General features: G+C 38.5%; 1 protein-coding gene across 1 annotated transcript in view; it reads left to right on the forward strand.

Annotated features, from left to right (window-relative positions):
* Positions 1-13,652, forward strand: part of Shisal2b (shisa like 2B) — a 16,494-nt gene extending 2,842 nt beyond the window's left edge. Inside the window, exons 2-3 of the mRNA XM_034523651.2 lie at positions 2,335-2,492; positions 13,456-13,652. Of these exons, the coding sequence (XP_034379542.1) occupies positions 2,335-2,492; positions 13,456-13,589 (292 nt within the window). The 3' untranslated portion in view covers positions 13,590-13,652. The remainder of the gene's footprint in view (positions 1-2,334; positions 2,493-13,455) is intronic.
* The last annotated feature ends 2,274 nt before the right edge of the window (positions 13,653-15,926 follow it).

Here is a 15,926-nt window from a genome sequence, read left to right on the forward strand (position 1 = left end):
TCCAGGTTCAAATGTATCACTCTGTTTAGACTCTGACATACAATTCCCCAGTTTTCCCTATATGCAGGGCTGTTTGGGACAGTTAATAAATCAAGCATGAGAATTTGGGACTTTGTATCCATGTTGTCTGCAGCTTGGGTGACAAACTCTTGTGTGCAAGCATGTTTTATTTCATCAGATCAACTGAGAGTGGAGTAAACAGCCTGTCGCCTTCAATACTGTTCCTTCTCCCAAAGGAGTGACACTCCCGGTGTCCCCAATCAAATTCCCCCTTTCCTTCCTTTTGCTAAAGTCAAGCTTGCCAGAGGCCTAATTCCTAAGAGAAAGCAGAAGCCTGAAGACAATCCAGGAAGATAATGAAGACTGGGATCATTATTTCTCAGTGATGTGCATTCCAAATTGCTACAGGCAGATCAATCATAAGTTAATTAGTATTTACTTTCATCTGTTGAATATTTTCTACAAACTAAACACCTGTAAATACTTAAAATGTTCACAACTGGCTGAAGTCTGCTCTTGAATAACCTAACATCTAATTATGGCTGTTTACACATGACTCAATGCTGTGTACAGTTCGGCATGATGCTGCCTTTTCAAATTCCCTCTCTTATTTGATAGTACTAAGTGCACACGTTTATTAAAAAAAAAAAAAAAAAAAAAAAAAAAAAAAAAAAAAAAAAAAAAAAAAAACCTGCTACTTTAGGTGTCTGGCCATATGTGTAACCACATATTGAATTATTACAAAAAAGTTGCAGAGAAAATGACAATTGAGTGCACATTTGACTTTTGGAGAAAGGGACATGGGCTTCTTTCCTGGTGCTAGACAGGAAAATCTCAGACTTGAATTTCAGATACATTCTGAAACCAGTTTTCTTTTAACAAAACTTTCTTTTCTTTTCAATAGTTGTGGCTTTGTATATAAAGTCCTGCATGGCAATGGAAGGGATAATGTGACATGGTTCCTATCCCTGGAGCAGAGCCAGCAAGGCATGGGGCTCCATGAGTGTTGATGGTTGCTATGTGTGAGGCTTGTTTGTATAATTAATGAACATAATTTACTTTATATTCCTCCTTCAGGAAATATTTTCCCTGCAAAAGTTATTGAGGAATGTTCTCCCTGCTAAAATTAATGAATCCATGATAATCAGAGACAGCATGAGTCCAAGAGGCAAGAGTATGTCTGATGTCCTCAGCAAAAATGGCAAATGCTGAGACTTTAAGGACAACCCTTAAGGCTGTGGGAAAGAACTCTGAAAAACATGAGTTTAAAAAGATATAACCAGGATTTCTCAACTATGCAAAATATAAGGATGCAATATAAATTATATGAGGGGCTTTCTGGAACTAGAAGAACAGAGTCAGCTTCACTATGAGCCAACTTATCAGAAAGATATTAAGGTAGGAGATAAAGAGATTTGGGGAGTGGTGATCATGGGGAAGATCCCACCCAGCTAAGTTTATTGTTTGTGCTTACAAAAGCTGGCAGATTCCTGAGTTCAAGGTCAGCCTGGGACAGAGATAGTTTAGGCCCAGGATGGTGAGATGATGATCTCAGAGTCAGACCTCACCAGGATAGCTTATTGTCTGTGTATACTAAGTTAGGCAGATCTCTGAATTTATAACCGTTTTTAAAAACATACTTGCTGTCTTTTTCTAAGAATCAAGGGGATAAGGTCATAAATTGTTGATAATCAAAAGGAAAATTGGGGTGGACAATTGAATTGATATGTAAATAAAAGCCTGGTCTTTGATCTTTGAGAGATGAGCTATCTTTATGAGCCATCTGGAGAGCCAGCAGGAGCAAAACACAAGGCTGTCAGCTTGTACCCATGATTGACTTTGAGTTGTTCACGACTCCTAAACACTCCTTTCCTTAGAAGCCCTCTTCAAGCTAAGGCTGGCCCTTGGAAGTATATTAATAAATGGTAACTTTCATATCTCTAAGAGAAAAGTTTTATATCTTTGATATATATGTTTTCTGACTCTTTTGGAAGAATTTTCCTGTTTATCTTTTGCTTGCAAAATTGCTCTTTCTAAGGTGTGGTATTTATTTGATTAACTTGATTTATTGGACTGAGATATTTATGAAGATTCATATGACCTTTGACCTATCTCATAGATGTCACACTAAGATTAACATACAAATTTTAAAGATACTTAAATACAATAGACAAAATATAACAAGAATTCAAGATGAAAATTTCAATCATGTATAGTTTATGGTAAGACAGACTTTGGTTATGAATTAATGAGAGCAAGAATGAACAGTGAATTCTTTGGTCCAGCTTGAGTGCATAGCAGTTTAGATGACATGACTTCTTTCTGTTTCCCCAGCATTGGTGCTCTGATTGGATTGGGAATCGCTGCTCTTGTCTTACTTGCCTTTGTCATCAGTGTCTGTGTCCTTTGCTACTTATTTCTGTACACAAAACCTCAAAGATTAGACAATGGCCTTAAACTTCAGCACCTAGAGGCATCTTCTGTCCTAGAAGGTAAGCCAAATCTGTTATTTGTAGTTAACTACCTGTACCATAGCCATAGCCAAAAGAATAACTCTTAGTTGGACACACTATTAAAAAACAAATGTTGTTTAAAGATTCACCTTACAATGTATCTTTGCAAGAGTTCACATCCAATCAGCTTTGAGTGACAGGATACTTTAGAGAAATGGTCTTCACCGGAAACTAGCAGACTATAAATGCCCTCAGGGGAAGTGAGTCAGTGGGCCAGTAAATTCAATTTGATATATTTAATTCCTACTTAGTTATCAACACTTAATCCTCTTGTAACATTTAAAGTTTGGTGCTCTTGTGGAGCCAAGGAAATCAAATACACAAAACAACAAAATGCCCAATAGGATGCTCTTGATGTTGTATTCTAGACTAGTTAGTCAGTTGTCCAACTGGCACCTAGTATGAAGAATAAGGGAGAATCTAAAAGAATTCAGAGGTGCTCAAAAAAAACCCTGAAAAACAAATAGAATGTTCTCTGCTGTTGAGTAACCTATAAACTAATCAATTCTATTGGTATATGTGTATGTGCACAGTGTAACTATAAAGTAGAAAGAAACTTTTAGGTGTAATTTACACAGAGAGTCCTCTGAGTTTTCTTATTGTCTCATTTATAAAGTAGTATACAGATATCACTTGTTGTCATTATAAGATATCAAAATTTTGTGAAAACTGATTTTTATTAGGGTATTAGAAAACAGTAATCATAAATGTTGACATGTGTGCATTCAGAATATATATTAAAGAACATGTAGGTAACAATATATATTTAAGATCTGTGTTGCCATATTTAGACTAGCATAAAGTGTTTATTACTTCCATTTAAAAGAGAAAAGAAAAATCTTTTTTAAATTATTAAGAACTTCTCTGCTCCTAGGCTGTATTTTAGTTGAAGATAGAATCTGTCATGTTTATAAATTACCTGCCTTGTGACCTTATCAAATTTGTCACCATCATCATGTACCTGCATTAGATCTAGTCTCCTCTGGGGACAAAGAGAAGACTCTGGTCCCAGCTTTGGTATCCTCTTGTCATAGTACAGTAAGATGGATCCCTCTGGAGTTCTCTTCCCAAAGTACTGGGATCAAGGGACCAAACTGACAGGCTCAGAGCTGAATTTAGTCCAGGCAACTTTGACCCAGTTTCTCCACGAGCACAATCATGTGATTGATTGGTGGTTATCACATAAACAGACTGTAAAGCTAATTATTGTCTCATTTGCTTAGATGATTTTAAACCATGGTTCCAACTGTATTTCTATGCCTAAGAATCACCTAGGGATCTTGTTACCAGCATAGCTTCTCAACCCCTCGATCCTCCTCTCCCTCTTCTCCTGCCTGTCCACAGAACAGTCATAATGAGCCTGTTAAAATCTAATTAAATTTGCACCCTTCAAATGCAAATGTTTTTCCAGCTCTTTCAAGGATACAACTCTTTGCTGTGACCTCTTGTGGTCAGCCCTCTAGGTCTTTCTCTTTCTAATCCCCTTTGCCAACCCACCTTGGCCCCTTTGCCATTCTTTGAGATTCTCAGTCAGGGCCCAGGTGCTTGCTACCACCATTTCCTCGGACTGCTTTGTGACTTAGTGTCTTTAACTCTTTCCTGAGGCGTTCTCTTCCTCCTTACCCGCATTCTTAAGTCCACTTCCATTCTTCCTAGTCAATTTCCCCCCAAGCATTTACCACTAACATGAAATACAGTTGACTTACCTAATATCTATTTATTTATCTTTTTGTTATCTATAACTTTTCTACACTCTGACTAAAACCCGAGTTCCAGCAAAGTAGTATTCTTTGTCACAGTTATTCACTGTGATGTGTCTGATGCTTATAATGTTCAAACATTTCTGGAATCAATTGACGTGACTAGTCCTGCATCTTTACTGATCTCAGGAATGTATTTCCTGAAACACAGATCAGGTCTAGGCATTGCTGCAAGTCACCAGGCATACATTGAGTGTGTCTTCTATATAATACTCTGTGATAAATAAAAGTGGTTACTTTTTCAGATTTAGCTCAAGGATGATTGCAAAACTCTATCTCATGTTTGCTCTGTGAACCCAGAAGCAGAATTATTGGCATGTCAATTCAGATTTGGCATGTTTTTTGCTGTTTAGTGGATGAAGCCTTTTAAAGCACTTTTTTATAAAGTTAGAAAGTTATAAAGTTAGATGAGACTGCTTTCTTGCAATGAAATATCCCCACTTTGTTCTTCACAAAAACATATGTACCAAGGTAGGAAAGTTAATTTAATAGACCTTTCCTGAGCCTGGCATATATATATATATATATATATATATATATATATATATATATATATGTGTGTGTGTGTGTGTGTGTGTGTGTGTGTGTGTGTGTGTGTGTGTGTGTATGTATGTATATGTATTATATATTAGAAAACAGCATATAGAATGTAAAGTAGCCAGTTCCTTACCATTGCTTTCAAAAGTGGTAATTAATTTTGGTCCTGTGAGTTGATTTTTTTTTTTTTTTTTTTAGTCACACTGCAGAGCACAAAAAAACCAAAATAGGTAATCCATACGCTGTTGGAAATGGGTTCCTCCTGAACTCTTTGAAGTGAAAATTAAACTTTATTAAATATTAGTGTTCCATTTCAGTGTTTCCACCACCTAGCAAGTGATACCATTGTTCAAGCTATGGGAAAGACAAGCTAACAGTATTATTACATTTAAGGAAAGTGTTAAAGGTTGCAAACATAGGACATGTTTGCATGATTAATTAGGTGTGTAAACAGTACATCTGAGGAAAGTTGATTTCACCCATTAGAACCTTTTTTCAACATTATCTCTTAAAAATTTATCTCATATTATTTTAATTTCTTAAAATTATTTCTTTTATTTTCTGAGATTAAAATTACATAATCTCCTCTTCCCTTTCTTCCCACATATTCCTCCTTGTTATCTTTCAAATTCATGTCCCTTTTCTTCATTGATTGTTCTTACAATGTTGTTACATACACATACACACACACACACACACACACACGTCTCTAAATATATAAGTACAACCTGCTTAACCTGTATAATTTTACATGTATGTATGTTTTCAGGGATGACCATTTGGCATAAGACAACCAATTGGTGTGTTCTTCCCTGGAGAAGACTATTTAGAGTAATTTTCATAATGGAGATTGTTTTCATTACAGGCCACTTGAATGACTATGTGTTCTTGCACATATTACAATGGATACAGAGCTCTGAATATTTTCTTTTCGTATAGATGATGTCAGTGTAGTGTAGGTCTAAAATAGGCTAATCATAGATTACTGCCAGGATTTTTCCTCAGCCTATTTTTATTTCATTGTATTTCAATTTTAAATGTATACAGCTTAGGGCTTTACAGCCTTTGAACTAATCTTGAAAAGGCAGGAAAGGTCTCTTCTGGCCATGGCTACAGATGTTAATGGCATAAACTTTGCTGCCCATGCTGTACAGAGCACCTCTTGCCGAGCAGTTGGTGGGCATTTAAGTTGTGTCTTGTAACTCTTCTCTTCTTTTAACACCTTTATGTTTGGGGTTACACACCTTTCAAATGCCAACATTTGGAAGAGTACTGTGGCTTGTAGTGGTTTTGCCTCAGACACGAAGTCCCCAAGCAAAAGATGGCTGTGTGCAGACAGTCCTGAGGGTGAGGGCTTATCTAAGGCTGTGGGAGAATAATCATGGTTAATGGTGGCTCAGTCAGAGATGATGCCGTAGTCTGCACGTTTACAATGTTTCCATAGTGAGGTTCTCACGGGCATATCCAGCGTTCTCAGGGTAGAGTGGGAAAGGTCTGCACAAGCCTCGTGAGCTTCCACACTGAATTGTCTCTCATTTTGCTTTTAAATGTGATGGGAATTTTCAACTGACTGCACAGTGCGATGCTTGTTCTGCTCTGATAATGACATCTGTGACCCACATCCAAGTAAAACCGCTGCTTCAGGAAGATAAAGCAAAACACCCTGAGGCTCTGAGTGGGTCCTGTAGAGGTGAGGGATGATCAATGTCAGGGACTCAAGAGAAGTGGTGTTTCTGATGAAAATTAGAAAGTCACTGTTAAGAAAACGACCAGGAAGAAATAATACAATTATAGAACCAACAAACACCCTCAAGCTGGAATTTGGTGCTTGCCTTGGAAAGGTGGAAAATAGAAACGAAAAAAGAGTAGGTAAATTAGCAGTGAGACACAGCTACCTAGGTGAAAAACAAAACTGCATATACACTACCGAGAAAGTAAATTGGAAACAAAATCACAGAATCATTTACTGTGCCCATGTGCAAATTGAGTCTTAGATGGACTTGAAAATGGTCTTGTGTTTCTTCTTAGAAGATGCTCTTGGTTCCTAGTTTTTCTCTCTGCTCATGTTCATTGTAGAAACACTGAGAAACAAACAAATGCTCTCAGCACAAAGGTGGAAGATGTCAGCACTGCAGCCAGTATCCTTCAGGGAGATTTTTCTATATATCCATATATCACATAAGATGAAATGAGAAGGAGGGGGTGTGGCAGCCTATGTCTGTGATCCCAGCACTCAGAAGGGCAAGGCAGGATGGGCACAAGTTTGGGGCAAGCCTAGGTCTGTCTGTTTATCTATCATCTGTCTATCTATCTATCTATCTATCTATCTATCTATCTATCTATCTATCATGTCTGTCTCTGCCCTTCCTGTTCCCTCCTCCCTCTCCCTTTAAGAAAACAAAACAGAATAGCTGTACCTTTCTTTGCCAATAAATGACTGCTCTGTCATCATTTAACCCATTTCTTACTTCAGACAGTGCTGTAATTTTTGCTGTTGGTATCATTTCATTCTTAGAGAGAAGAGTTCCAAAGAGTCTATAAAGCATTTGTATATCTCTCGGCTATCATTTGTACTTTCTGCATATTTTCCAAGTGGCATGACTTTTAAACTGTAAAATCCATAGCCCTCCCTAAGAACAGAGATCCTTCCTCCTGCGTGAACCCTGCCCACATATCCAAGCCAGCCACAACACTCATGCAGCAATGCACACTCAGGTGTATATTAATGTTTTCTAATCTCAATAGCTAATTTTTCTAATCTTGGATCTGGCCCAGAATTATATTTGTATAGTTTTATTTCTTCTTTCCTTAATCCTTAATCTTCAGCCTTTCTTTTTTCTTTTATGGCCCCTAGCAGTTTTTCTCTTTTTGAAGAGAAAAAGGCAGATATTTCGTGCAGTGTTCCTCAATTTCTGTTTGTCTGTTTTCTCTTTTACAGGAACACACAGAAGTTATAGTTGGCCTACTTATTAGTGCTATTAACTTGATTGCAGTGAGTTATCTGAAACCATGAAATTATCCTGTTCCTCTGTAAATTCTCATTCAGTCACTGCTTTTTTTGACAACTGTTATTATATTTGTAAATGACAACTTTCCAACCTCTTACAGCTTTAACATTTGTTTCACTGCTCCACTGTTCATCTTAGTCCTTTATGCCACCGAAACAAAATAGTTTATACTGTAAAACTTATAAAGAAAAGAAGTTACTGTTTACAATCCCAGAGGCTGGGAAGTCTAAGATTAAGACGGCAGTGGATTTGGCACTGGGTGGGAGCTGCCATCTGCTTCTGAGATAGTGCATGCCATGATGCTGAGTCCCCTTGTGGAGCAAGGAGACAGTGGGCAAGAAGAAGCTAGCTAGTTCCCTCCATCCTTTCTGTAGGAAGGCTAACTCTACCCAGAAAGGGCAAAGCTCTCACCATCTAACCACCTCCTAAGCTCTCAACTGTACTATAACTTGTCAGTTTGATTTCATTTGACTTGTAGAAGAGCACATGAACTCTAACCATAGGATTGCGGTTGTCTATTCATTATAATATCAGCATGGACTGGTGGATTTTAAAATATTATTGTATATTCTGATTCATGAATGACCTTATAATGGTCAGTGGACACCTTTTAATTCATTTTCTTACTCGCATGTATGTGTGTGCAGTGTATGCACATTGCATGCAGAAGCCAGAGGTAGACATCTACTGTGTCCTGCTATGTCAGCTTCTGCCTTACTTCCTTGGATAATAGTATGTCACTGATGCTACAGCTAGGCAGCATGCTGGCCAGGAGGCTCAAGTGATCCTCCAGCTCTATCCTCTCTAGTGCTGAGAGCACAGGCATACGCAGGACCTTGGCTTATGTGAACACTGGGGTCCAAACTCACATCCTCATGATTGTATAGAAAGCACTCCTAGCCACTGGATCATCTCTCCTTCCACTGAGCAAACTCTTTTAAACTGTATCCCATGCCCACTTGAAGTTTGCCCATTATTTTGGGAGCACCTTTTTCCCCCCTCCAGGAAATTCGGTATTTTCCCTACCATTTCTTCATGAACACACACACACAGACACAGACACAGACACAGACACAGACACACAGACACACAGACACACACACACACACACACACACACACACACACACACACACACACACACATTCACTTGGTAACTATGTTTAGAAACCAAGTATAGATTGTAGAAAGAACAATTTAAGCTCATCCCTGACTAGCTTACAAATAAATGAGACTCAGGTTATAGTTACGTTATTTGGCTTTGACAATTACTGGGGTTCACCCCTAATCTACTCTTCTAACTGCAGGCCTGGTTACCTCCCCAGGTGTACCCCAGATACTTGCTGTTTCTCCTGGCCATGTGTTCATGGTTCTTCTCCCCTCAGGTTCCTCCGCCCTCCCCTTTTATCCAGCCCTTCTCTTCCAACCAGGTCACTCCAAACCCATCTACCTGTAATCCTTCCAGTAATTGGCTGTAACCAATTTTATTTAACCAATAGTTTTAAATCAAGGAACAAGGTTTGCACGACAAAAGTATAGAATTTAGCATTACAATACATAGCATCAGACCAAACTTCAGCAGTAGATACACCATATTTAATTAACTTACCAACTTCTACTTTCACCAATGTATCTTACAGATACATTGAACACTTAAATATTTTTCTTAGCATAAATCCTTAGAAGAAACACCTACTCTGAGTGTTCACATATCAAAAGCTGTAGGTATATTTACTACCTTCCCTCGAGAAAGTTACAACTTCATATTTACTTACTTTTCCACAATTTCTATGGCCTTTGGGATTATTATTTAAAAATATCTATTTTAGTAATTTAATAAAAATTAGAATTTTTTTCAAATTTATTTAATCAGACATTTTAAATTTTTTTTGTAGTGCACTACTTACTTTTTATACATTTTCTATGAGGGTATTTATTTTTTCATAGATTGCAGGGTTTTTTTCTACTGTTTTTATGTATTTAAAGCTTTAATAATGCTCCAGAAGTGAAGTAGGAAATCTGCCCTTTTTTATTTTCCAGATGAATCAGTTGTCCAATATCTATTCCTCAACATATCTTTCCATTGTCAACCTAAATGGTCATTTGTCACAAACTGTTACATGTACTAAGGTCTGTTTTTAGATTGTGCTCTATTGAATTATTCATTCTGATTATTCTTGTTGTGATAGACTTTAAAATTACTGTTGTTACATTATTTTAACATCAAGACCCTATCTCCTTCCTGTCGTTAAGTTTCTTTTAAGAACATCTTGGCTTTTTGTATGTAATGCTTCTTAAGTTTCCAAGTGAACTTTTGAATCACACTCTAAAATTTGGAAACAAACAGAAAAGTGATATTTTGATGGTTTTATAGTAAATTTATAGTTAACTTTGGGAGCCACTTTGCTAAATGCTTAATACTCAGAAAAAAATGCTGAAAACCCATTAAATTGGACTGATGACTCTATTTGGCACTATTTTATTTCACAAAAGCTTTTAGAGAATTCAGTGTGGTATTCATAGAAAAAAGAATAATTTAGATTCACTATCATAAAAAAAAACCACTCACTCATGGAGTCTCTTGGAAAGAGACTCAATTGATGACAAACTTCCTTGATCAGGTTAGCCTGCAGATGTATCTCTGAGAAACTGTCTTGGTTAACAATTGCTGTGGGAGGGCACAGCCCACTGTTGGCGGCACCATCCCTAGGCAGGTCAGCCTGGGCCATATGAGATAGTGGAGCATATGGGAGTAAGTGAGCCAGCAAGCAGCCTTACTTCATAGATTCTGCCTTGAGTTCCTACACTGACTTCCCTCAGCGATGAAACTGTAACCTGTAAATATGAACTAAGTAAATGCTTTTATTCTCAAGTTGCTTTTGGTCAGGGTGTTTATCACAGCAACGGAAAACAAAGTAGGTCAGCAGGTAAAGGCACTGGCTGCTGAGCCCGAGGACCTGATAGATCTCAGAATACATACAGTGGGAGGAGAGACACATATTTCACAAGTTTGCCTCTGTTTTCCACATACATACCTGTGAAACAGACACACAAATGTAAATTTTAAAGAATGTTTAAGCTTCTCCTGGGTTCTAGAAAGGATCTTTCAATTTAAAACAGCAATCAGAGAGTTCCTAAGGCTGTTTTAGTTAGCCTGTAGAAAACCAAATCACTTAACAAACAGTCAGTATAGCAAAGCATTTGCGAGTGATAAATGTGCCTTTTAGAGTACAAGGTCAAACAGCCAAAGCTGAAGCTGAAACAGGAAGCAAAATAGAAGTCAGTCTTTCAGCATTAAATACTTACTTAAATATTTAGTAAATATTAAGCCAGACATGGTGGTGCATGCTTTTCATCCCACAAAGCTGAGGCAGGAGGATCCTGAGTTCCAGGCCCAAGCCAGCCTAGGTCATAGTGAGGCTGTTTCAAAAAAAAATCAAACACCACCACAAAACAACAATAAAATGAGCCAGGCAGTGGTGGTGCATGCCTTTAATCCCAGCACTTGGGAGGCAGAGACAAGCAGATCTCTGAGTTTGAGGCCAGCCTGGTCTACAGACTGAGTTCCAGGATAGCCCAGGCTAATCTGAGAAACCCTGTTTCAAAAAAACCAAAAAGAGAAGAGAAAAACAACAACAACTTGACTTTGAGTGTAGCTTCAAGATTGTTTTCCAAAGCTATCCAGCTAGATCAGCAGCTGGAAGCTGTTTAGGGATCCAGGGTGGCAGGACAGATGTTAAGTTATATTAAGCAGGATCAATAATGGCAAGAAAGCTCCATCACAGTTCTGCCAGGTAGGTGTGGCCTGGAGACAAAGACCTGCCATGTTATTTTCCTGTTTTGAGATGGCCGTCAAGACCCAAGTTCACAATTACACAATTACAAGGTAAGTTGGTCTGAAGTAAACCCAAGTTTAACTATTATCAGAACAAGCAGGTTGGCATAGTTGCAAAAAAGAGCAGGTAGGATAATTTCATTTTATAAGCTAGATTTAAATTTGGCCAAAGGCCAGAAGCTTTAAGTGCCAGCCTACGATGTCCAGGATTAAAGGAAGGCTAAGATTTATGTATAACAGCCAGACTAAAATAAAGTAAGGACAGGCACATGAGAGTTCAGTACAAGGGACTGAGGGAAGAGTTGTGCTGGTGGGTCTCTGGCAATTTGTACTCAGCTAAAGAAGCAGGAATTAATAAGAAAAACTCTCTCTGTGTGGTAAATCCTCTGCGGTTCAATGGCATCACAGATTTCTTACTTAAAATCAAGTCCGTGTTGTAGCTTTATGATAGAAGGTTTTATCCCTACTTAGCTGGATAAGAAATTAGTTTCTATGATAGGAAAACTAGGAAAAGCAGGTTTGCTGAGGTGAGGGCTTCTCTTACAATGGTCCCCAGGAGAAGGTAGGGGACTCTACTCTCACTGGGGCTCTACCAGCTGTCTTCTGTATCTCCAATTACCTTAAACTGCTGGAGGGAATCCATTGGGAGTGCTTTGGGATTTTTCCCTGGAGTAGATTCTGGAGCGTTCATCAGGTGTTTACAACCAATCTTTTCTCATTCAAATAGGAAATTGTTTTGCTAAGGGTAATCACTTTGGTATTTGAAGCCAACCTAGGAAATAGTCTTGATAAGCTAAGGGCTTTGGAAGGATCTGGAAGCCAAGTAGATAATGAGCCAGGACTGGGAAATCAGAGCTTTTACAAGCACTGTGGACCAGCGCATAATTTTTCACACTAGAATGTGTTTTCATGGCATGCAAAAGTCAGAGAGCGGTAGGCAGTTTCGATGAAATTCTTCCAGCTTTTGCCACAGATGTGTATAATGGAAATGAAAGCTGCCAGAACAGAGACAACTCCAAGCATACAAATGGCTAGGTTAGCAAATAACACCCGAGGTTCCCCTTTGCTATAGAGAACACAAAACCTGTATGTGCTGAAGCAGAGAGAGGTCTTGAAAGTTTAATTCAAATATTATAATTGTAAGTATGTGAGCATCGCTTAGGAAACACGCAGGAGTCAATAAATCAACGTTAGGTTTGAAGTTTTCCGAACCCTCCCCCCAAACTGAAACAGTAACAATCCACAGAAGGACAACCCACTTCTTCCTTTGTTAGCTCAAGGGCTAGGGAAGTGAAGACCACATTCCTCAGCCCTTGCTTAGGATGGATTTATATGCAGTGTGTGAACTGGGTTATGGAATGAACGTGTTCTTTAAAAAACAAAAACAAAAAAAAAAACAAACAAAAACCCAACTCACATCCGAAGTGCAAAGCCTTCAGAGTCTTGAAATGATCACGATTAGCTGGAATGTAGGTCTGTTTACTATTTATCTGTAGGTTAGGGAGTCACACTTTGAGTGACCCTGAAATTGTTACCACCTTGTGAACTGTGTGCTCTCTCACAGAGGCACGGAGAAAGAATATGGCAATCAAACTTCTACCCCTACGATGGAATCGCTCCCTTCACTTTCAGAACGAATGGCTCAAAACCGTCCTGAATGGACTTGGTTCTCTCTCCTCTATGTAATACCCCAGGACTTCCTATTTTCCATACTATTATAACAATTCATGCACAAACTTTGAAAAGACAAATTTTATGTCATTAGTTTGACTAATTATTTCATTTGGTCTTGTGTATTTCCAGGCAACGTAAATAGGAAAGCCAAAGGCCTCATTTCAAACGCAGCATCAAATTCAACAAATGAGACCTTCTATGAAGCTGATGACGTGACTCAGGAAAAAACAATGGATGCAACACAAATCAATATTGCCTGTTAAGATCCCTGTTCTGAAAGCTCACCAGAGACATGGAGCACTAAGAATAAAGAAGGCAAATATATATATATATATATATATATATATATATATATATATATATATACATATATATATACATATATATGTATATATATATATAATAAGGAATGCAAAAATAAATAAATAAAAATAAAGAATGCAGACTGGAGAGACAGCTCAGTGGTTAAGAGCACTGACTGCTCTTCCAGAGGTCCTGAGTTCAATTCCCAGCAACCACATGGTGGCTCACAACCATCTGTAATGGGATATCTGATGCCCTCTTCTGGTGTGTCTGAAGACAGCCATAGTGTACTCAGATAGATAAATAAATAAATAAGAATGAATTTTATTTGTGGATTTGTTTTTTTAAATTTTTTTTGTTTTTTTAAATACAAAGTCTATCTACACAGCCTTGATCATTCTGCTTCATCAACTGACACAAAACGTTCAAAGCAAGGCGAACAAGCCTTCTTGTGGCTCAGCTTATACATTGAAAAACATACTTTAAATGATTAAAGGTGTGACTTAGAGGCATGGCTTAGAAGTGAGACATATAAAAGGCTAGAGGCAGACAAAAGAGTTCAGAACAATTTGGAGTAAGAGAGAATCAGACACTTCAGAGAGTACAACTTGGAGAAAAACTTGGAGTTAGGTATTAGGTATTTGGCACTTGGAAGAAGAAACTTGGAACTTGGAGGCACTAGGGACTAGGAACTCAAGACTTGGGACTTGGAGAGAAGAAGAGAGACTGAAGAATAAACGGGATTGAATCACACTCTGTCTGGTCTCCATTCCTCGTGTCCGTCCTTTCTCTCTCTCTTGCTGAACCCCAACCCGAAGACCGGAGCTGCTTGGGGCAGTGCAGGCTAACAAGTTAGTCCCCAAGGCTTTTGGCAGTGCGGGTTCCAACATTGACAGAATGGTCTGAGACATTTTGGCCCCCAAACGTGGGGCAGCTCGGGCCGTGACAGCTGACATCTTTGAAACCTCACTTGCAGAGGTAACTCACTTCTAGGCTACCCAAGGATGTGTCTCTCTGTAACTCTGAAATGATGATGCTTCAAAAATTGATCAGAATATTAAAAGCAAGAAGCCTTACTTCATTAAAGCACAGTCTATATATTAAAAAATATATTTGGGTTTCATCAATACTAACACAGGGAGAGTGTTAAGCCTGTTCAAAATAAGATGAAGCAAGTCCCATTTTGAAAAAAATGTACATGGGTATACATTCTGAGATTTATCTGATGGTCAGTAAGACATTTTTATTTTTGGTTCTAAGAAATACAAACTATTATGTAATTTATAAACAACAGAGCATAAAATGCTCAAAGTATCTTCTATGTAGACTATTAACGACACCATTTTCATCTTTTAAAAACTGTAGAACAGGATTATAAAACAGATGAGACCAAACCCAAGTAAACAGCATTTTCTTCCTTAAAACTCTGTAACATCTCATGGCTTAGAGTTAAGTGTAAGCTTGCAAATATGCAGCCTCATGGTGCCTAAGGCCTCCTTCCCTTGGCTGCAGGAATCTGAAACGGTGTCTCCTCAGTTTTTACGCTCTGAATTACACAGACTTACAAGCCACACCAAGCACCCATTCTTTCAGGCACCACTGTCCATTCCCAGCTCACCGGCCTCTTTCTTGCCAGCATCCACTCAAGTCAAGAAGCATCCAGACTCCTCTCATCAACGCTAGGAACGTACAATTCAGGTGTTATGTTTGCTCAGTGGCTCCTCTAACTGCTGCCAACTAGTTAGGTAGCATCTGTAATTCTTTACATGAACCATCCCAGTCTGCATGGGTGTGGTTCCCGTGGTCCTCCCACCAGCCAGAAAGCAAGCTCTGCAGGGAAGCAGGCCGGCAGTCTACAGCCACTAGTAAGAACTCTGCCACCTACTTCAAGGCTGAGGATAGCCTAGAATCTTATAACTTTAGACAGAGTTGTAAATACAGACGGACACAGTTGCCCAAGCCATCATTTATCAGCGCCCTGGCCTCCAAGAACTAAATGGGTAAGATGAGATGTACTTAATATAAGGAACTAAGAAAAACCTGAGAGCTTGTAGACAACAGACAATGAGAAAAACAAAAGGCGGGGGGGGGGGGGGGGGAAACCGGGGGAGCAGACCTGTCAGTTTAAAAACAGCAGCTCCAAAGTGCTCAGATAATTTAGCTGCAGACAGAAATCTTGTAAATTTACAGACGTGTAACCTTGTCTGTATTTGGTGAAAAAGGCATATAATTGGGCTGTAACAGAATGCATCCAATACCATTTATCTATTTAAATTGATATGTTTACCTGCTATAAT

The sequence above is a fragment of the Arvicanthis niloticus genome, chromosome 19 (genome assembly GCF_011762505.2).
Source record: "Arvicanthis niloticus isolate mArvNil1 chromosome 19, mArvNil1.pat.X, whole genome shotgun sequence".
NCBI classification, from domain to species: domain Eukaryota; kingdom Metazoa; phylum Chordata; class Mammalia; order Rodentia; family Muridae; genus Arvicanthis; species Arvicanthis niloticus.